General features: G+C 35.7%; 1 protein-coding gene across 4 annotated transcripts in view; it reads right to left on the bottom strand.

The window, feature by feature from the left end:
* The window catches only part of DENND1B (DENN domain containing 1B), a 269,024-nt gene that overhangs the window by 110,044 nt on the left and 134,789 nt on the right, over positions 1–24,191 (bottom strand). For all 4 annotated transcript variants that reach the window (XM_032422402.1, XM_032422401.1, XM_032422404.1 and 1 more), the window contains 2 exons: positions 8,533–8,633; positions 2,749–2,794 (listed from right to left, as the gene is read on the bottom strand). In XM_032422402.1, the coding sequence (XP_032278293.1) occupies positions 2,749–2,794; positions 8,533–8,633 (147 nt within the window). The remainder of the gene's footprint in view (positions 1–2,748; positions 2,795–8,532; positions 8,634–24,191) is intronic.

Here is a 24,191-nt window from a genome sequence, read left to right as displayed (position 1 = left end):
TAGCTCATAAAATTCATCAGCTTGCTTGGATCGGGAAAGAACAAGAAAAAGGAGAATTTGCCTTTTTCTTCAAAAGTAATAAAATAATATCAGGACAGAGACTGAAAGTCTTATGAAGGACAACAGCAAGGTATTAAAGTTGGTAAGTTTTTCTCTCACATCCTCTCTATATAATAACCCATCCAGGCAATGTGACTACATATGTGCATCATGTGTTTTATTGCAAGGAAATGACACAGTGGCAGTAGTCACATGTTCTTGTAAAACTGAACTAACATTTTATTCAGAACTATTTTTTTGTGTATTTTAAAACACATAATACAATCCTTACTTTGTAGCCTCCACTAACTTATTTCTCATCATTTACAGGCCTTTGAGTCCATCCCTAAAGTCTAATTTTCAGGGGGAACAAAATGTCCTTATCCTTTATTTTGGAAGCAAATTCACATTTTAAAAAGAGATTCCTAGCCATCTTTCACTCATGATTACATAGAAATAATTAAAAGAAAGATTTGAAAGGATATTAGTTTCACATCCTTGAACAATTATATCTAGAAGTCTTTGTAAAACTAGTGTACTGAAACTGTCTTGACCAAGAGAGAGAATAGGGCATATTTTGATTCTTCCTAAAAAAAAAAAAAAAATCTGTTGTAATTGCAGCCGAGCAAAATGTAAAAAATTACTCAGTTTGGTCTCATATATAAAATATGTAAACAGATATATCCACATTTTAATTATAATACCATTAATATAAAATAAGAAAGCACAAAAGATAAAAAAAAAATCTGCCTATTAATGATATAATAAGAATGGAATTGCAGGACTTGTATCATTTTGTAATAAATTAAGGAGAAAGTTACTAAATGGTACCCAACTGGTTTAAAGACATTCTTGAAGTTCTATTGTACCTTCTCGTTCACTATTAAACCAAATAAACCTAACTGAACTGACTACAAAGACGGTTCAATAAGTCCAGAGATTTCAGCCAATCTAATCATGGCTCTAAACAGTCTTATTTAATGATGAACCAATTTAAAATTAGAATGGATCATTTCTCTAAGACAATACTGTAAGAAGTAAAAAAGTCTTAGATTTGCTCCTTAAAAAAAGTACTGATTTTCTCTATAGGTATCCAATAAATTTATGATAAGGGTGATCAAATATTTAAAACATGTACCCATTTCCATAATATTTTGGAAAAGCTGAATCATCTGTTTTAAAAGTTGATATAGCACCATTATGCAACAAAATATATCACATCAACAGGTACAATAAACTACTTTAAATATTTTTCATCTGTACAAATAAATATATTATAAAAATTAATATATTAAATAAGAGGAGACATGTGCACTAATATCAAATTCAATTTGATGACTTCTTTGAACCCATACCAACTAACTACAGTTAGATTTTATTCAGTGAAAATAATGATGAATAAAAAACCAGATATATATTCCACAATCAAATAACAGACTAAATACCTATTCATTCATGCTTTATTTTATGCACATTGACCTTTCACTGCCAGTACCTTGTCATGTAAGAATAAATTTTCTAAAAATTAATAAAGATTCATAATGTTATCCAACTCAGACTTCAAAATTAAAAACAAATTAAGTCTACCAAAGAAACTCATTAAAATGTATTCTTTGTTGATGATTAAACAAATAAAAAATGTTGCCCTAGCATTCTGCAAAAGGAGAAAATGACCAAAACCAGAGCACACGTAGAACTCTCTAACTCAGGAAGGACTACTATAGGAACATGACTTCTCCAGACACGATCCTCAGGAGTTTTAAAATAATCAAAAGGATCTTCCTTGATCAGCAAAGTGAGGACTGATGGTGTATACAGTGACAACAACTAATGAGAAAACCAAATCTAACTCATTTAGGTTGTTGATTAGAAATTGGGCTAATGTACAATATGCACAATCAGCAAAAGAAAAAAAAAAGAAAGAAAACTGAGTAAAACTGAAATCAGCTAGCATAATGATACCATGCAACTGACCCAAGTCTTTTGTTTGGGTCCAAGTCTTTTATTTATTTATTTATTTTAGAATCTAATCTTCTAAGAAGTCTTCTCTGGAAATCTCACTGATTCCAAGTTCAAGGTATTTAAAGTTCAAAGTTTTTCACTATAATGATGACAAGTCACAAAAATCATTTTGGAATGAAGTGATAACAGTGCAAAAAAAAATTACTGCATTTTAAATCCCCAACAGGACTGGAAATTTAAAAAAATTTTAAAGCTATATTCTAATTTAAAACTTCATGATTAGAGTATTAAATTCACATCTTGAAAATGCACACTGATAAACTGGATCATAATGGAGCTTGAAAAATAAAAACATTTTCCCTTTATGACTTATAACTACATAAATTCTGACCTTCAAAATAAGGTCTGAAAAAGAAATAAATATAAAAGATCCCAAGTGCCATAAAGAAAGTGGTTCATCAAAGACTAAGTTTTTAGTATTTAAAAACTTACCACATGACCTTGACCAAGTTTAACATATTTTCATGGGTTTCATGCCATTGAAGATGGTCATTCAGTATACTAATTGAAATGAAATTATTCCAAATATTACCTTTTTGAAAATGATTGTGTAAGGATACCCTAAATATGAAACTAGTCACTGCTTTATACTATTCAGCTGATACTCTTTCAAAACACAACTGTTTTAACTATGATTTTTATTAATTAATTTATCACTCATGTATCTCATGTCTGAAAGATACTCACCTCTATGAGGCTGGAGTGTATTCCAATCAGGTATGGCATTGGAGCACTAAATTAAAGATACATAATGTATAAGTTCATTAAAACTAAAACAACAATATAAGTAATTCAGAAGGTTTAAAAAATTAAATTAATTAAATGTACAGTTCTAATACAGCCCATTATAGATATTTAAAATTATTCAATATATAAAAGTCAAATTTAATCTGGGAGGCCATTAGTATATTCAAATTAAGGTTGATTTGCATAAAAATCACAAAATAATCTATAATTAAATAAAGAGTGGTAATGCCTAAAAAAACTTTATTTAGGAAGAATATTAGAGTCTAGGCCATAGTCTGAATTAAACCTTCCATATACCTCATATCAAATATATCCTAATTATCAAATTCACATTTCTCTTATATATCTTCTTTTATTCAATTAGTTTCAGTTTCTTATTTCTATGATTTTCTTAATATATCATCATTTCATGCCTACTATGGCACCAAAATTTTTTGAGTTAGTCAATCACCCAATATCTATTGAGACCTACTATGCGCCAGGCACTGCTTGGGAACTAGAAGTACAAAGATAAACAAGCGCCTCCTCTACTGTTATCATTCTCTTTCTGTGCTATCTTTCTGCTCATGTACTTAGTCCTTTATTTAAACGTCATACATTCCTATTTATCCCACTTTTACTTCTATTAATAAAATAATTTTAACAAATCAAAATATTCAAATATGTTTAAGAATAATACTGAATTAATTAATTCAACAGATAATATCTGGAGCAAACCAGATGCTGGAACCTGGGCTATGGTACAATAATAAATGATATAAACAGAATATATTCCCTTGTGGATCTTATACTCCAACAGAGGATACAGACATTAAATATTTTTTGTAACATAAAATCAGGCTTACTAGTAATTTCAAAAACATTTCTCATGAAATGCAAGAAGAGAATCAAAATATTATTTAACAAGAAAACCTGAGAATGGACGGATGTCCACAAAGGTAATAGAAGATATGCAAATAAATAGCTATTTAAAAATAAAACATTTTTTGACACTTCTTGTATAGACATCTCTGTGTTATATTTAATGCAAACATTTTCTACGTTAATGAAAACAGTCTTTTTCAAAGAATTTGCTTAATTTTCCAAACGTCACTGTCACGTTAGAGTTGAGCTGTCCAAACTCCTGCATACCCTCTGTACTGAGAACCAGTCATGGATAAAGCTAACAGGCACCTCGACAGATCCACAGTTTTCAAGGTAACCTCAAAACTCCAAATTTATTTAAAGATGGCTTAACCACTAACATATATCCAGAATTCACCAAAAATAAGGATGGTTAAAATTTATATTTGACTCCTCATTATCCTGTTCATTACTTCTCATTGTACTAGGTTCCATCTAATTCCCTTTTGTAGCTTTGTTCCTTCCTATCTTTTTTTTTTTTTTAATACAACAGACCATCTGGAATTGATCTGATATTCTGGAACATTTGACTGAAAGTTAAGAACTATTTATAGGCCTTGATATCCTTAAGACCTAACAGATTTTTCTGCCTTCAAAAGGAAACAGGAGGAATAAATGTGGACTGTCCCACTTCTGCTTAAATAAAGGAAGGCTGATTACTTCCCTAGTTCAAGTTCTCATCTCTGGAATTCCTTCTGGGACTCCACAGAAGACATAAAATAGATGTCACTAACTATTCTAGGCTCCCACGACTGGGTTCAGAACATTTTCACAAAACAGGGTAGCAAATCCCAAGATCTTAAATATGTCAAGCTGTCCATGCCCAAAATAAGTATAAAATTATTCAAGTTACTATGCAAACTTCCAATTCACCCAGATTTATCCTACCCACAAAATTTACAACATAGAAAGTCCAAGGTATCTCAAATTTTGAAGCACGTTTTAATATAATGAGTGTTCATCAAAAATATAAAAGCTTTCTAAAATTAACAATTATTATGTCCATTTTACAGATGTTGGATGAACACTGAGTGGATGAGATTTCAAAAATTCAGAGCCAAAACTAGTACCTAACCTACTGAAGTCCTATGAAATATAGCTAACACTTTTAAAACTTCATGAGAGCTAGTTATTTCTTGAAATACAAAAAATAAATGTTTAGCAGTTGTTAAACTAGAATAAAAATTCAATTAAGGGCTCACATGTAGAACTTAGTAATGAAGTAACTTGTCACTTTTTCTGTGAGATTACTGGGTACTGTGTTTTTATTTCACTAATTACTAACAAAATCAAAAACATATAGAGATGTTAGAATTGCAAACATTATTAATCTAGAGCATAAATTCCTAAAATAATCATGATGTTTTGCATATAGATTTTATAGAATATATTTTATAGACAGATTTTGTATTTTATGGAATATAGATTTTACTGAATAGTTATTTCTTTCTCATGAAAACTGGATTGTGTACCTCCTAATATTATATCAGCCAAATCTCACAAAAAGTAATTTTGCAACCCTAGCTGAAATCTCCTAATTAGATTAGGGTGTTAGTAAGTCAGGAAGAGATCCTTGGCAACCCAGATGTTTTATCATCCACATGCAAAACTGTCCTAGATCTTTCTGTCAATGAAGTTATTTTGCAAAGATAGGATACAGAAGACCATAATGACTGCTTCTTATTTGGGGTAGCAATTAATCTTTACTCAAAAATAATCACCATGTAATAGCTTTTTTTTTTTTTTTCTTTTTAGGTTTTCTTACAGAGACCACTTGTGGGTACACAGTAACAGCAGTCTATTAACTTAGGTAGTCTAAACAGCATAATTTTCCATTTATGTTTTAAAAAACAATTCTCTTAAAAGCTAAATCTGCTCCTTTCATGGAAAGAACAGTCAGATAGGTAGCCTAAATAAAAAAGTGACTCAACCACTCTTGAACAAATAAAAAATGATTATAATTTTACTGGTACTAGAGTCATACTACCTCCTAGGTGTTTAAGGACTCAGAAAGTTTAAGAGTGTGTGGCAGTATCATGGACTTGCCACATTAAGGTTCTCTCTTTCTCCCTCTCCCTCTCTCTCCCTCTCTCTCATTCTCTCTCTCGTAGTAAAAACACTGAATATGAGATCCGCCCTCTTAAGAGATGTTTAAGTCTGCAACACAGTATTGTTAACCACAGGTGCAACATTGTGCAGCAGACCTCTAGAACTTAATCACCTTGTATAACTGAAATCTTGTACCTGTTAAATAGAAACTCCCATTCTTCCTTTACACTGGTAGATTAAAAGAAAATCTAGATGGTGTCATTTCCTCCCAGTCGCCTTCCCTATCCTACTAAGCAGTGCGGGCCACTTCTTCCTAGGTGTCCATCCATGTTGCATTTACATGCCTCTGATATAAACCTTATAGTACTGAAGTGTTACTCTGTGTTCCTCTTGTGTGTACGTGTGTGTGTGTGCTCTATGCACATGTGTGTGAACTTCTTCCTCTCTTTGGATACTACAAGGGCAGAAACTAAGTTTCATTCATTACCTTACATATACTCACTGCTTGGCAAATAGGTGTTCACTAAATATTTGATGTACAAATGGATGGATGAATGAATGAGTCAACAAATTAGCACGCCTTTCATTAGTGGACCCAGATGCTATATTCATGCATGGTCACAAGATGGCATTATGACTCTCCACAGTCTATGTCACACCAGAGATACCAGATGCGCAAACAAAAATACTTCCAGGAGACAGGATTATTTCAGGATTTGGAAAGTACCATTCACCTTGAAGAGTTGGCAAATATACATCTAACCCATCAAACCTTTCTGGTGTTATTTTTGAAGTGAAATATAAAAATGTCTTTATTCAAAAACCATGAGACTGAAGGGACAATCACTAATATTTTTCTCCCTTTTGCACAGAGATCAGTAGAATTCTAAGATCATTTGCAAGGACGCAAAGGGAAGAAAACTATTTTCCCTAAGAAATACTTTAGTCCATAAAATTTTCTGACAGAAGAGAGCTAGAGTCTTAGACAGCTATTTCAAAAGAAAAAAAAAAAGAAAAAAATTATATTATACTGCTCAGTTCCTATGATAGAAGCTGAGCCTATCATTGTGACCTTAAGGTTCAGGAAGTTTCAGATAACTCCTTGTTTATCACTGCTGTACTCTCCGGAACAGGGAACTGTCTGGCATAGAGGCTGTTAGTACTTGTCCTAAAGGCTATTTCAAAGTTAGAAACTAGTAAGAAAATTCGAGGGACTGAAAAATGAAACAAGCTTCCTTCCTTATAGTGGAAGCAGCAGAAGAACTTGATGGCAGGGTTAGAAAGTATCAGGAAGACATCTCTGGAAAGAATTAGTACAGAACTACCTACGTCACAGGATAATTTCTAAATAACAGTATTTTAGAAAGTCTTAAATGGGGCGCCTGGGTGGCTCAGTTGGTTAAGCGACTGCCTTCGGCTCAGGTCATGATCCTGGAGTCCCTGGATCGAGTCCCGCATCGGGCTCCCTGCTCGGCGGGGAGCCTGCTTCTCCCTCTGACCCTCCCCCCTCTCATGTGCTCTCTCTCTCTCATTCTCTCTGTCTCAAATAAATAAATAAAATCTTTAAAAAATAAATAAATAAATAAATAAATAAATAAATAAAAGAAAGTCTTAAATGTGTAATCATTACAGAGAACTGAACTTAAAGGGACGTTACCTCCTAAGAGGTCAGAATGTTTTAATAGAGAAATTAAAATAGCATAACATTATCTATGATAAAATATAATTCTAAGCTTCGTCATTAGAAGTGTTAGTTCTTGAGCCACTAACTTGACATGTACTTTTAAAAATCATATATCAATATATTTTCAAATTACTTTTGTAAAAATTATTTAAAATGAATAAATTTTAATTACTGAACACCACGTGCCAGGATCTATGGCATTGTCAATGTGAATAAACTGCCATTCCTGCCTTCAAGATGCTAATATGTACTAGGTATGTTGGTCACAGGGATTATATTTCTCTGTTAATCATTTTTTAATGTTTAAAGCAATAATTAAGTCAGCATTCTTCATTTTAAAAGTCTTGCTAGAGTCAGCATTTCAAGCTGCTGTTCCAGAGTCTAACCCTTGTCCAGCCTCACCGTGAGTATACACACTCTTCCGGAGGAAGAGAACAGAAAAGTTCTACAGGTGTAATTGAGTTCAAACTGGGTGAGATCACTGGGAGTTGTTTCTAATGCCAGGAAGCTTTTCAAAATGATTCCCAATACTTTTCAACATTGCTTCTCATAGTGGCTTAAGGTTGAGACTTTGATTTAAACCAGAAACTCAGGGAATCCCTGAATTAGAGGCAACCCCTTTGCTGGTACTTGGTATTTGGTGTGCTGCTGAGGGAAGAGGGGTCTAGGAAAGTGTGTCCTCAGGTAAAGGGAATGAAAGTGTGCCCCGACAGAGACAATGTGGTTTCTGACACGCTCTGCAGACAAATCCTGACACCGGGGATACGGAGTTCTCTAACTGATACTATAACTTCTGCTAACCACCACTAAGACTGTACTTACTTCTCTTTACGCATTTAATTATCTAAATGACTGCAGAAGTACCTCACAAAGTCTAAAGAACTTTATGCTTGCCAAGTATACATTTTTGCTAGCTTTGAAATGCCCTTCACGAAAGCACCTTCTGATATTTGTTACCAGTCTCTAAGCCAAGTTTCAGGGCTCCCATTCGTCTATATATACACACCACGCTTACCTACTCTACAAATAATGAGTCTTCTCTAATCACAAAGCCTGGATTTAAAGGGGTCCGGCCAGAGCCGTCTTACCAGCAGTAGTCCAGCAGTTGCGGAGGAAGCACTGGGATGTATATGTGTTGCCAGTACATGGGGTACAGCAGGGCAACCGATCCATGGACACAGGCAGTTAACTGAAGTTTGCAAAAGGATAATAACAGTAAGTAGCTGCTGACCCTCCAAACAAAAAGACATGCTTAAGTTAGCAAAGATTAATAACAACCACAAAACAATTTATTTAGTGACCTAAATCACACTATCTTTACCAATTCTGCCAGGAAAAAAAAAATCTTATGTTCAAAACCCCTCTAAAAAATATACAAATAGCAAAAGTGGCTTCTTGGGCATCTTATGGAGACAATTATAACTATCTGAAAATACAGTGTTTGGGGTCAAAACTTAGAATGTAAATAAAAGTAAAACTGAAAAATTAGGTGAGCATCTTAGAAGAAATTATAGGAAATTACAATTTGTGCAGCACAGTTTGCGCATCACTCAGATTAATATACCACGATTAAATATGGAAAGGAAGAGAGGCTGAAAGCTCCTGAGGGATATCATTAGGGCAAATTGCCAAAGAATGAAACATGAGCCAGTCAGGAGAGTCTGGAAGCTGCAATAATACCAGGGGACTTGAATGTTCGACAGTTGGAGCTTCAGTAATGTGTGAACTGCGGGTTATGGTATCAAGAGACTCTGCTCACTGACACATAGAATGTCACTATTGACCAGCGAACTGCCCAAGCTTGACAGCTGTACTACAGGAAGCCAAGGATATCATAATTTCATATTTAAACTGTTCATTTCAGATTAACATTTTGTTTCCTAGCTTTGTATCACAACAGCTGCAAATACACTGATGCTATTTTAAAGGTAATTGCCATTTTAATTGTCTTGTTTTGGCAAGCAGTTAATTAAATATTTTTTTTAATGCTTAACAAAGGGATATCACTTTTTTTCCCCTCCCTCCTACTGACCCTCACCAGAATTCTTTCCATGGGACTTTTCTTTACATCTTAAATTATATTTCTCTGTTAATCATTTTTTAATGTTTAAAGCAATAATTAAGTCAGCATTCTTCATTTTAAAAGTCTTGCTAGAGTCAGCATTTCAAGCTTACTAATTAAATCATTTTATTCAACTTGAAAATCGGAATTTAAAAATAAAACTATCTGAAAATAATCCACAGACTTTCTGTAAACCATTATTCCTGTTATACAGAGAAATTAAAACTTACACACAATAATCAAATTAACCTAAAAGGATAAATGTATAAAAAGCAATTCAATCTTAACAGAAACATTTGTTCATATTTAAGTGCAAAATAGTTCAGCTAAAAAAAAAAAAATTAAAGGAATCCAATTTGAACCAAAAACATAAAAATTTTTATTAAAAGTATACTCATCTTCATCATATATATTTTTTCCAGTTAGATTTTTAATTAATTTTATATGGCAAACAATGTATTTTGTTTCTATTTAGGATGCTATCATTAAAGGATTTTAGTACTTGGCACTTACAAGCTTTACTAGTTTATCTACAGTATTCCTTCAACATGAATTATTTTTTAAAAATTCCTTAATTGGAGCATATAATATACCACTAGGAGGCAATCAAATACCTTCACTTAACAATTACAGACCTTGGATTTATTTGTCTTATTTGAACCCTCATAGAGGGAGATGAAATAGGGTTGATCTAACTCGGTCAAATTCTCTGAGAGCTCTTAGGTACTCCCTGGTTGTAAATTAGGCATCTTTAAAGCTGTGTTAACTCTTTCCATCCCTTCAGTGTAACTCAATGGCTAAAAGCATTTATACAGCTCTGAAAGGGGGCTACTTTACTCAATTTCTCCATTTACACACAGATTACTTTTAAAACAACTCATTTAAGGGCGCCTGGGTGGCTCAGTCGTTAAGCGTCTGCCTTCGGCTCAGGTCATGGTCCCAGGGTCCTGGGATCGAGTCCCGCATCGGGCTCCCTGCTCTGCGGAAGCCTGCTTCTCCCTCTCCCACTCCCCCTGCTTGTGTTCCTGCTCTCGCTATGTCTCTCTCTGTCAAAAAAATAAATAAAATCTTTAAAAAAAAAAAAAAAACTCATTTAAAACCTTAAAAAAAAGAGAAAGTGTTCCTTTTACATTATTAAGAAAATAACAGTGTAACAAGAATAATACTACATTCTCAAAATGAGGAATTACAGTAAGGGTAACCTGTTTTATTGGGTACACCCAGAGTTCAAAGCACTCTATTAATTGCTTTATAGATACCTTCCCTATGCCCTTAATGGTCATCCTTAAGTGAAGTTATGAATTATTCGCTAAGAAGGCACAATATCATCTGATGAATCTTATTGGCTTCACACAGAGGGCGATTGCTCTCCGTGATGAGAGACAGTTACAAAACACCTGCAACGGCCAGCATGTGGCAAAGGATCATCTCTACTAATCAAGGTCTGCCCGGAAAGAAGGACGTTCTACAGGATTTGGCAACTTTTTGGATTTAGCGGGTAGGTGACAGGGAGAGGTAAAAACACTATCCCTCCCTAACCACAATTTCTGGCCTAAGCAACTAGAATGAATTATTTAAAGTGATACAGCAAAAAGTGTCACGTTCAGGTGGAACTATAAGGAATATGTTTTTGCAAATATCGATTCTGTTAAATATGAGACATCCAAGTGGAGATTTCCAGAGCAGGCAGAAACAGACCAAAGACCCCCATACTCCCCTAGCAGCATGTAATAGCTATGTGATTGAAAACCAGAGAGAACACTATTATAACATCTACTTTGCAGAAGAGTTAGTAAAGTAGTGAGTGAAAAAACACAACTAAGAAAAAAATGTACTAGGAAATCACACACAATTATATATTAGCTGTATAAAACAATAAGAAATGAAGCATACAAAATTAGGGCTCTGCCACTAAAGCTGTATGACCTCTGGCACATGTACAAATATAACCAGATCTGTTTCCTAATCTTTAAAATAAGAAGGATATGCGAGACGATCTGTAAGCATTGTCTCTGAGAGATGTAGTATTCTTTAGCCTTAGATCAGACCAATTCTAACATTTTATGTTCTTAGTTAACGATATTTTTTCCCAGACAGGTGGTTAACAGACCTAGACTACAAATCAGACCACCTTCAAAATATATCTAAAGATCATCTCTAAAACCTTTAAAGCACAAGAAGTAACTGAGCAATTGGAAATATCATAGTAAGTTACTTGCCTAATTCAACAAAATTTTTGAGTGCCTGCTATGTGTTATCATAAATCTCTACCAGGCCACAGGGACCCATACTGAACAGAACAAAGTCCCTGTATTCATGGAACTTACATTTTAATGGGGAAAGCAAACAATAAACAAGTAAATATTATGTGGGTTAGAGGTAAGTTCTAAGAGGAAACCTAGAGCAAGCTAAGAGGGTAGGAAGTGACAGAGGGGCAGTTTTAGACAGGAGGATTAGAGACAAACTCTGATGCCGTGACATTTGAACTGAGACCCGAATGATATAAGAGAGCCCACTGTTATGGCTTTGAGGAGAAGAGCATTTCAGGCAGATGAGGTGGGAACATGCTAGTCATCTTCACAGAGGAGTAGATTAGATCGGAGTAAGTGGGAGAACAGCGGGAGGTAAGGTCAGAGAAGCAAGCCTCGTCAGAACTGGAGGGCCTTCTGGGACATGACAGAGACTCTTAAGACTTATTCTTCATGAAATTTGTCCACACCTCTGAAGGGAACTAACTGTCACAACAAATTATTTATCTAGAACATTCTAACACCTGTGCAAATTAGGGAAAATAAACTATGTATTTTAGAAGTCTGATTTGCAAAATAAAGTAGTATAAAGAAATGAGATCAATTTTTAAGCCAAGTAAGAAGAATCATTTACTTGTAAGTTATTTATGATATATTGATTGTTTAAGCACAGAGGGAAATGACAATCATACTTCTTTGGACTAGAATTACCCAAGACTCTACGTCTGGCTCACAACAGGACTAGAACTCTATATTCTTTTCTAATATTCTGTCGGTGATTTAATACCACAGCTGTTCTTTATGAAAGCAGAGAGGGTGGGAGAAGTTTCAGTATTTGAGTCAGAACATATCCCAGTCATTATGCTCTGGAAACTATAGAAATAATAAATGAGGAATAATATATAATAAGGCTATAATTTTCAAAGAAAAACAAATTTTCCAAATAAAAATTTAAGAAAAAAAATCCTTATCATCTTTGTTAAATGACAAATGAATGTTTAAATGCAAATATGATTTCACAAAGCATACTCAATATATTGACTTGATATGGTCCCACATACCGACTAATGCACAATAAAATCACTGGGAACATTTCTCTCCCATGCACTATAATTATAAGTATATGTGGAAACCATGTGAAAAGGAAAGAACTGATGAGGCCTATAAAATCAGGGGGAGAAACTTGATAAGAAAGGTGGACGACAGTGAACTTCGTCATCAAATAAACGTACTTGGAACTTCCGGTCCCAGGCCACCAGTGTCTAACAGAGATACTGTCACTGTAATAACAATAATAATACTAGTATCATCACATGTGTATATAATGCTTACTATGTGCCAGACACTATTCTGAGTACTTGATGTACTCAGACTTAATCCTCACAACAACCTTATGAAATAGCTTCTATCATCATTATTCCCATTTTACAGATCAGGACACTGCAGCAAAGTTAAGCCAATGGCCCAAGATCACCCATCTAGTATGTGGCAAAGCCAGGATACCAACCCAAGCAAGCTCCTGAGTGCAACAACCATTATTTTAAAATGCTTTTTGATATACAAGCATTCAAAATTCCCATCATTATGGGGCTCTGAATAATATCTACTGGCTGAAAATATTCTATCTTAATCATATGGTGGAGAATGAGCCTTTACACTCAACAGACACACAAGAACACCTGACCTTTGTAAGACAAAGTTGAGGTCTGTGACAGAGATCCAATTTACAAAACTTTCCTCCGGCATCACAGTGGGTAACTTCAGTAGGAAACCAATGGAACAGCTTCTCTCAGATGTTAAGAAGATAATTGAAAAAAATTCTACCAGTTATCATCTCAGTTTGGATCTGCAAGAATATTTAGTTGGAAGCCAAACTAAAGTTCTTTCCCCTTTGTGATATAAAATCACACTCATTCCTTTTTCTTAAAGTCAAACTATATTTATTAGAGGAAATCAGCCACTAATAAAACCAAGCAATGTTTTAAGCAATTAAACAGACATGTATTTTGGGGGGAAAACCACATTTTCAGATTCCCAAGGAGACCACAGGTAAACAACCCATCAGTGTAATGACCACAATGAAAACAGCACAATTCTAATTCAACACACTTTACAAGTAAAGCTCTCATATAGACACAACGCCACTCACACATCTCTTAAACTGTGCCTCATTCTTATGGGTAAATTCTATTCACTTCAGCTGAAGTTCTATATGAATTATTGAGGGGCAGATTTATGTCCCCTAAGAATGTATTTATTCACAAAACCCAAGAAATATAGATTAGAGACTTCATTTGATTTTTACCTGAATCAATATTTAATTCAGAAATTTACGCACTATAAATAACTATAGGTATACAGAATAAATTGCTGCAGATGGGAATGTGATAAATTCCTCATGGAATGAAAAAAAAATTAGTGGAAAGCATAAAGAAACCATCTGTTTAAACATGCTTAATTTACACTCCCATTTAAAAATTTAGACCAAAAAAAAGTAGCAGTAGGGTATCTGATAACTACAAAGTGATCCTAACTATAAAATATTCTTACTTGAGGGGTGCCTGGGTGGCTCAGTTGGTTAAGCGTCTGACTCTTGATTTCAGCTCAGGTCATGATCTTAGGGTCCTGGGATCAACCGCCACCCCCCCCCCCCGCCCCCCACCAACACCATCCAAGCTCTGTGCTCAGCAGGGAGTCTGCTTGAGGATTCTCTCTCCCAATCCCTCTTCCCCTCCACACTCACATTTTCTCTTTTTCTCTCTCTCTCAAATAAATAAATAAATCTTTTAAAAAATATATTACTTGAGCAAAATTTTAAAATTTAAATCCAGTGACAGTTGTAAGAAAATATTTGGAAAAACAGCAATTTTATATAATGAAAAAAGAGTATTTGTACATTTTTAATGTCTTTTGTACTAAAATATTATTTTATATTTCATTCTTTTTCTTCATCCTATTAGGATGGCAAATTCTGCCACTTAATTGCTAAAAAATCACCCTACCCTACCTCTTTTCATCATACACAAGTCCTTTGAAAAGTTCTAATCATCTCACATTTGATCACTAGTTTATTACCTTTTCCTACCAAATTATTCTGATTTTTTTTTTTTTTTTTGCTCACTTACTTCTTTTATGTATTCATTCTTTTAATGATTTTACAGATGGGGAAACTGAGGCAAAGTTAAACAAACTGCCCAAGATCACACAACTAGTAAATGGGACATCAAACATGTGCCAGTTATTATTATTGGTACTGGGGATATAGTAATGAACAAAAGAGACAAAAATCTCTACCCTTAGGGAGTCTGCTTTCTAGTTACCCTCTATAAACTACCATTACTGTCATAATAACTCGCCTCAACTCTTTGGTTCTCTGTAGCTGTCACTTTATACATAAATGCCATAGGCTTTAAACAAATTTCTTCCCCTACATGACCTTTCCCTATTACTAAATTTCCTGCTTTCTACTTCTCACTCTCAAAGTTGATTCGATACCTGGAAAAGACCCATACACCTTTCCACCAAAATTTAAAAGTCTAATCTACAACACTGCTTGAATGTATCCATCTATCTTCTCTCCTCCAAAAGTTGTAGATACTGAATTCTAAAGGATTATGGGTTAAGACGTTCATGTGAATTATATAAAGACTACATAATTTAGGCAATTATTTAAGAAATAAACAGTACAATTAAAGAATCACTGCATTTAACAGGTAGAAAGGATCTCAGAGGTGATTCTTCTGTTCAATTCTTTCATTTTTTAGACAAGAAACTACAGGATAAAAGTTAAATGGCTTATATGAAGTCATATAATTTTTTCATTAAGTAGTCAGGACTGAAACACAAATCTCTAATTTAGAAGATATTACTAATATAATCGCTCTGCTACTATATCTTGGAGTAGGGTAATATTTTAAATAACCAAAAAATAAATCCAATTGGCTGATGCTACTTTTTAACTATTAGGCATTTCTGAAAATCATAATTTAAAATATCTCTTACCAGGAACAAAATAAAACTGGTTGCAAACCATCAGCAATTGGAAAAGAGACAATCACAATTGCAAAGCAATCACAAAGGAAGTTCTAAATCTTTATAAATGGAAGTAAATAACTCCTAATTTGTAAAGCATATATAATTAATAAGAATGAATAATTATACACATATACTATATATTCTAATATTAAAATTGTATACAATATTCTCATATATACTTAACATAGATACATGTATATTTAGCATGCATATCAAATATATTTAAATATATACATCTATATATGAACATTTGTATAAGCATCTACATGCATGGGAATATTTATATGCACACACACACTTATTAAGGTGCAATTTATTGGTAATTAAATGACATCAAGCTCACTGCCATTATACAGCAACTAAACAAATACCTGGTGCAGAAGACTGGTCCTTTGTGTGTCATTCTATACTTCTCCCTCTTCCTTACCTACTTTCAAACAGACTCTATATCCAACAGAAGTTTCCTTAGAAATGTTTCTAAAACCCAACTTCATCTTCCTCTTATGGTCCCTGTTCTAGTGTAGAAGCGAGTCACCCCTTGCTTTTATTTACTGCACAGACTTTTAACTGGACTCCTATTAGAGGGAATTTTCCCTACCCCATATTTTTCTTTTATAATGCTACCAGTGTTATCTTCCCCAAAACAAAGCTGGTCATATTATGTATGACCTCCCCATAATCTGCTGGATAAAATCCAAGCCCCTTAATTTAGCAAACATGTTTCTACACAATCTGGCTACTGCTTATCTCTCCAACTACATTATGTAGCACGACTTTTCTCTCTTTTCACACACACAGAGACATGTTAAACATGTAAATATTTCCTACACAAGACATAAACTCCGTTCAAGAAACAGTGTCATCCTGAAGTCAACTTTTTAATCTACTACTCTCCCTCTTACATTTCCCGTATTAGAGTTCTTATCACATTGACTGGCCTTGATTCACTGACATGATATGATTTATGTTTTAATTTATATTTATGACTCTAATTAATAACTCTGAAATTCCCAATACATAATACCTGGCAAATAATAATATGTATCAATAAGCAAATGAATAAATCAATACTGTTATACTTGGTCTTTGGAAAACTTTACCAATGTTAAATATTTCCTTCAAATTAAAGGTCTTTCTTTTCTACTCTTTCCATAATACAGTAGGAAAGCACAATAAAATAGCTGATTCATGGAAGCTGTGCCCTTCACATATTGCCCATTAGCTCCAAATTCACTCTTTGCTACCTATCTGTGATAACGGATCTGTGCCCTTGATGTTTTTCTCTTTTACCAGAGAGCCTAATGTCAGTAGAAGACAAAGTAGAACTTTGTCAGTACAGAACACCAGAGATACGCTGCAGGAGGAAAGGATTTTTGCTTCCTGGTTCCAGTGTGCTCTCAGGCAGGCTCCTCCAGGGCTGTGCTTCTCTAGGGCTTGGCTCCTGCAGTACACAGTGGCCAGTAACACCCAGCAGTAATACCTGGTAGCTTCTTCAGGTGGTCTTGTGGCAGAATGCTTCTGGTGAGATAAATCCCCAGGGCAATCAACTAGTCAATCAATAATCTGGATAAGGTCTTCTTTGACTATAATGCTTCTGCCAGTAACCCAGATCATTAGATGCATAGAATAACATATCCATCAGCATGGCATTCTGTACAGCACTGAAACTCATCAAGGTATTCATTTAAAAGCAAAGTAAGTAAAGCTATGAGCTCATGCCCTTTAAATTAACTAGTCTTACCCAGAAGCAACTGGCCTAATTGAAAAGTGGCGTATAACGACTCAATCATGGTGCCAGTTGGTATTATTATACCCTTAAAGGGTAGGGTTCTATTTTTACATGATGCAGGATATGCTTTAAATCAGAAAGCATTTTGGGCGCCTGGGTGGCTCAGTTGGTTAAGCGACTGCCTTCGGCTCAGGTCATGATCCTGGAGTCCCTGGATCGAGTCCCGCATCGGGCTCCCTGCTCGGCAGGGGGTCTGCTTCTCCCTCTGACCCTAACCCCTCTCATGCTCTCTGTCTCTCATTCTCTCTCTCTCAAATAAATAAATAAAATCTTTAAAAAAAAAAAAAAAATCAGAAAGCATTTTATGGTGTTGTTTCTCCCATTGCCAGAATACATGGGACCAGGAATCAAATGGGTAGAAGTGGGAGTGGCCCTTCCATTATTACACTTAATAACCCACTTGCATAAGTTCTGTTTCCAGTCTCAGTAGTTTAGAACTCTTCTGGTTTGGAGATCTTACCTCCCAATAGAGAAATGCTTCCATGTGAATTGCAAGATAATATTGCCACCTGGCCATTTCAGGCCCCCGTCACTGAAGCAACTGCTAAAAACTGGGGTTGATCTACTGGCTGATTGATCTCAATAACCGAAGGGAAACTGGTTTGCTTCTACTCAAAAGAGGCAAAAAGGACTATGTCTGGAACTGAGAGGTTCTCTGGGGTACCTCTTGGTATTTCTATGCCTAATAATAAAGGTTAATGGAAAACTACAGCAATCATTTAAAAAAAAAAAAAAGCAGAACTATTGAGGATTCAGACCTTTTGTAAGTGAAAGTCCATATCATTATACCAGGTAAACTCAACTAGCTGAGGTTCTGGCTGAGGGTGAGGAAAATATGGAATGGGTAATGAAATAAGGAAGCCATAAATACCAATACTGTCTCATGATCAGTTATAGAAACAAGGGTCAGAGTAGCTTTGCATACTTTTTATTTGCCTTTCATATGCATGTGTTTTTATCTTCTAACCATTTTTTCTCCTCTCTACTTCTCATTTTTATTTTATATATATGTTGTTAGTAATTAAGAGAAATTTAAATGTGATTGCAATTAAATTTGAAGAGATGATTATAATGTCTCTTGGGACTGCTTTTCCTCATTTTGGGAAATGTCTACATTTGCAAAAAGGATAGCTATATCTTAATAGCTACATATATAGATCAGTCTTGTTGTTGTATAGAAGAACAAATGTGTTTAGAAGAGTATAAATAGAAGTCGAGTATCCAAAGGGGTGGACTAGACCAGTTATCAATTTATTGCCTAATTTACCCTTTATTGTCGGATCTAGGAAAACGGATCTGTGCCCTTTAGATAATTATTCCTTTTAAGAGCTGGCATGATGTTAAGCTTTGTCAGGAGAGGACACTGAAGAGACATTTCAGGAAGCAAGGGTTTGGGTTCCTGGTTCCAGGATACTCACTCAGCAGGCTCCGGCAAAGCCTGTGGCTTGTCAAGGGCCTGCTTTCCTCGGGGCCCAGGTCCTGTAGTGCAGGTGGCAACCGGGGGCCCCTGTTTAATAGGCAGCTCCTCTAGCCCCTGACTCCTACAAATGATAGCGGCCAGAGGTCTCCCAGCACTCCCCATCATGGGCAGTTTTATAGCAGGAGTGCCTCTGGCTCTTGCAAGACCTACAATGTGGGAAGCGCCTGCACGTGGTTACTGCAGTGGACAACTGTCAGCAGCCCCAAACAGCCAGCAGCTTCCCCTGGCACCAGCGCCCCCCCATTGGTTTTTCAGGGCAGTGCCTCCAGTGAGACAACTCTGATAAACAGGAAGCTGTTTCCCCTCAGGTGGGCTCAGAGCAGTGTGTTGCCAGTGAGGTATCTCTCTGTGAACAAATTCCTCAGCACCCCAGGCTTTCCAGAAAGTTTGAAAAGATGACGTCTGTCATCCAAAGGGCAGATTTCCAACAAATTCTGCAGTGTAGCACCACAACAACTTCTCTGCCATCTAACGAGCCATGGTTCTGCCTTCTTCAAGAGGGTCTAGATCTTAGGCCCAGGTGGGGCTCCTTCCTTGGGTGCTCTACCTCAGCCCTAAGGTCGGTAGCTGCTTTATATCTGCTATGCCTGTATTCTTTAACGTTCTCTTCACTGCGTGCTAGTCTATCTCTTGTTACTCCAGTCCCTTGCCTTAGCTTTAAATTCTTTATGTTAAACTTTTCTTGATCAAATTACTGTGTACTCTCTCGCACCTTACTGGACTCAGACTGATACAGATGCTGTGACCTCATTACCTTCCGTGTAGGACAATGCCTGACATGAATTAGGTACTCCATAAATAAGAAATAGTTCATTGAATGAACAAATAAACATCTTCATAGGGAGAAAGCAGTATGTTTTCTACCGAGGACTGTATGACGGCCAAAAGATACCAAACCAAGTTCCTATATAGGCTGAACAAGAGTCAATATAGCAATAGAAATTAATAAAGCTGAAAAGAGTTCAAGATGTATTAAGTTTTTCCCTAAGGAATTACAATTTTGACATAGACTTTTTAAAAAATTAAGATTCTCCAAAGTGGCTGTACCAGCTTGCATTCCCACCAACAGTGTATGAGGGTTCCCCTTTCTCCACATCTTTGCCAACATTTGTTGTTTCCTGCCTTGCTAATATTTGCCATTCTAACCCCTATAAGATGGTATCTCATTGTGGTTTTGCAAGCTGGTACAGCCACTTTGGAAAACAGTACAGAGTTTCCTCAAGACGTTAAAAATAGAGATACCCTACGACCCAGCAATTGGCACTACTAGATATTTACCCCAAAGATACAAATGCAGTGAAAAGAAGGGGCACTTGCACCCCAATGTTCATAGCAGCAACATCCACACTAGTCAAACTGTGGAAGGAGCCTAGGTGCCCTTCAACAGACAAATGGATAAAGATGTGGTCCGTATATACCATGGAATATTACTCAGCCATCAGAAAGGATGAATACCCACCGTTTGCATCGACATGGATGGAACTGGAGGGGATTATACTAAGTGAAATAAGTCAAGCAGAGAAAGACAATTATCATATGGTTTCACTCATATGTGGAACACAAGGAATAGCACAGAAGACCATAGGGGAAGGGAGGGAAAACTGAATGGGAAGAAATCAGAGAGGGAGACAAACCAGAGAGACTCTGGACTCTGAGAAACAAACTAAGGGTTTTAAAGGAGAGGGGGGTGGGGGGATGGGGTAGCCGGGTGATGGGTATTAAGGAGGGCATGTGTTGGGATGAGCACTGGGTGTTATACGCAACTAATGAATCGTTGAACATTACATCAAAAAACTAATGATGTACTATATGTTGGCTAACTGAACATAATAAAAAAGTAAAATAAATAAAAATTTATTTATTTACCCCCCCAAAAAATAAGATTCTCTAGTAGCAAATGGCTAAACACAAATCTTTTTTTAAAAGACAAAGCCTACTTGGAGATTAGTCTCTAACTTATAAACTTCAGAAACTATGAAATCTTTATTATTATTATTACTATTATTTAAAGAGCCAAGTTGTCACAGGGACAATCAGACACATTTTTACTTGTCAAAAAGACAAATTTCTACTCTGGCATTTTCAGTATCAGATGGACACTTCCTATTTCATAATATAATTAATAAAAATTTTATTTTAAAAACTTTTCTCTGTTATCCACAATTTAAAAGATTAAATTCATTTTTTAAATACACTCACATACACACACACACACACCACACAAAAACCATGGTTCTAACCTTTAAAGAGAAAAATATCTAATACAAGAATTCAACAAATTCACTAGTAATTCTAACTTGAGAGAAAGTATGTGGTAAGTACTACAGTAGTTCTGGGATGAAAGGAATAACAGAAGTTACTGACAGAAACTAGACCTCTAAAGGGCAAACCAGATTTTGGAAAACATGCAGAGGGAAGAAGATGGGAGCATTCAAAACACATTTGAAGAAGCCCCCCAAAAAGTGCAGTTTCAGGCACTGACTCAAAAAATTATTGCTAGAAACCTACTATGTATGAGCACTATCCTAAGAGGTAAGTTTACTGTTGTGAATGAATCAAATAAGGTCCTTTCCCTGAGTTTATAGTTAGTGATGATTAAGTTAAAGAGCAACTAGGTCATAGTATGCACTACATAATTCTTGGCTGTAACTACTCCTCTCATCAGCACCATCCTTTTATGTAAATGGAGAAAATGCTAACACATTCAGAATAGATGATCTGAAAATAATATTTGTGGGAAGTGACAACTGCCTGAACTAAGACAATGGGCAGTTGGGATGGAGAACAAGGGTCAAAGAAGAAAGGACTGAGGAGGTAGGAGATACAGAACTTAGGTAGGGGAAGAAGATGAGACGTAGGGGCCAATCCCCAAATCAGCCCCATAGCAGGATAAGGGAATATAATCTAGGAAATTTCATCAGAAGAGAAAAACTTGCCTAAATGCAAAATGAAAAAAAAAAAAAATTGTACTGTGCAAGAACATAAATATAAAAGGTACATTTAAAAATAAACCAATTGCTCTCAATAGTTTTACCAAGGAAACAGAAACAATACATATATAATTTTTCCTATATTTAAGATTGAGAATCATGAACAGCACAAAATTCAGTCATTCCAGATAGGAAATACTACAGTAAACCAGAATCTTCCGAGGTTGTTTGTGTGGACATCGGAGGTAGTTGTAGGAACAAAACTCACAGAACCTAGTGACTGACAATATGCCCCTTAGATAATGACATAACTGTTATATTAAAAACTGGTTTTTAAATTAAAAGCCAATTGTTTACTTTTAGGTGACAAGTAGACTAAACCCTAAAGCAGAAATACGTGCTTGTTTCCGTGAAGAACAGAATGCCTATCGCCACAAGAGTTGGAAGATATGAGCACCTCCAGTTCTCCTGCTTAGAAGTTTCCTCTGACTGCACACATACCTTCCAACAGAGTGTCACAGGACGACCGCAACAGTCCTATTTCCACACTCCAGTCACATTCACTTAGCACCGAATGAAAATAAAATGTTTAGAGGAGCGGTATACATGTCATATAATACATTGGTAAGTAGAATTCTCATCTACAGTTTCAGCTGACATAATTGGTTGCTATGGGCTTTGGGAAGAATTAAAAATATCTAAAGATTGTTCCTAGAATCTCTCCCTGAAAGGTCTTGATAGCAATTTTTAACTGCACCACTCTGCTGCAGCTTTAAAAACACAAGGGGCACAAACACACTTCAATAGTCTTAACTAGGAAGTAGACCTGGGTAGTCTTTGTTCTCTCACCAACTGTTCGATTCTTAATCTCCAAGAAGACTCTCTGTGCTTCAGGTTTCAGATTAAATGCTGATACAGGTGCCACCATTAAGAGACAAATCAAGAATATGTAAAATCCAGACGGAGAGGTTAAAATCCTCTGGATTCCCCTTCAGTCTAAACCTATAAAATCTACATTTTAATAGCGGATTTTCCAGAGACCACAAGATTTCTTTTTGCATATGCCCTTGGTGGAATTAATGAGAGAAGGACAGAAAAGCATATGCTTAAATAAGCCTGGGGGCAACTATAACAAAGGACGAAATTACAGTTTATTAACACAATTCCAGCACTCATAGCGTATTGCTTGCTCTAAATATTCCAGAAAGAACATGCACTATACAATCCAATCTCTGTAACTAACGTGCTTATAGACTTTAAGAGGGTGATATATACCAGCTAAATATTGGTCAAAATAGTAGCTAACATTTAGACATCTGCTTTAAAGAGAAGCATCTCTTCCACCTGCTTCTACAGGCCACAAAGATACACTCTAGTTAACATATTACTGACAGGATGATGAGAAAGCTCCTGTCAGACGCTGGCCAGCCGGGTGTTTGAGACAAAATGCACAGCCCCAGCTGACTAGTTAAAGAAAGTCTGGTGAGGTACAATTATAGAGGCATATGACAAGACTTCATGCCTGACTGATTTGAGAACCAATGACATGACTTTAAACAGCAATCTTCTCTACCTCTGGTCACAAAACAGCAATAAGTCAACTGATATACTCTTGTAATATCATGATTTATTCCTTTGCTTTGAATACATGAGACTTTGGTATGATGTTCTCCTAGTCTACCAGAGATTCACTTGGGGCTTAAACATCTAGGGCCTGCCTACAGCATGTATAAAATCAGTGTTCTTGTTCAGGATTACCAGGAACACTTCTTCTTTTTTTTTTTTTTAATTTTAAAGATTTTATTTTATTTTGACAGAGAGAGACTCAGCGAGAGAGGGAACACAAGCAGGGGAGTGAGAAAGGGAGAAGCAGGCCTCCCACTGAGCAGGGAGCCCGATGTGGGGCTTGATCCCAGAACCCTGGGATCATGACCTGAGCTGAAGGCAGACACTTAACAACTGAGCCACCCAGGTGCCCCATCAGGAACACTTCTGTGTGAACTTGATAATGTATATATCAATAGAATAAACACTAAACTGTTTATGTCCCAATTCATTAAACTTAAATACAGAAAAATGTAATAATGGGTCCTAACAAAATACCACACTTTAGCGGGTGGGGTGGGATAAATAGGCAATGGGCATTTAAGGAGGGCACTTGTGATGAGCACCGAGTGTTGTATGTAAGTGACGAATCACTAA

Source organism: Phoca vitulina, unplaced genomic scaffold, assembly GCF_004348235.1.
Source record: "Phoca vitulina isolate PV1807 unplaced genomic scaffold, GSC_HSeal_1.0 scaffold26, whole genome shotgun sequence".
Classification (NCBI taxonomy): Eukaryota; Metazoa; Chordata; class Mammalia; order Carnivora; family Phocidae; genus Phoca; species Phoca vitulina.
This window is presented reverse-complemented; position numbering and strand designations above follow the sequence as displayed.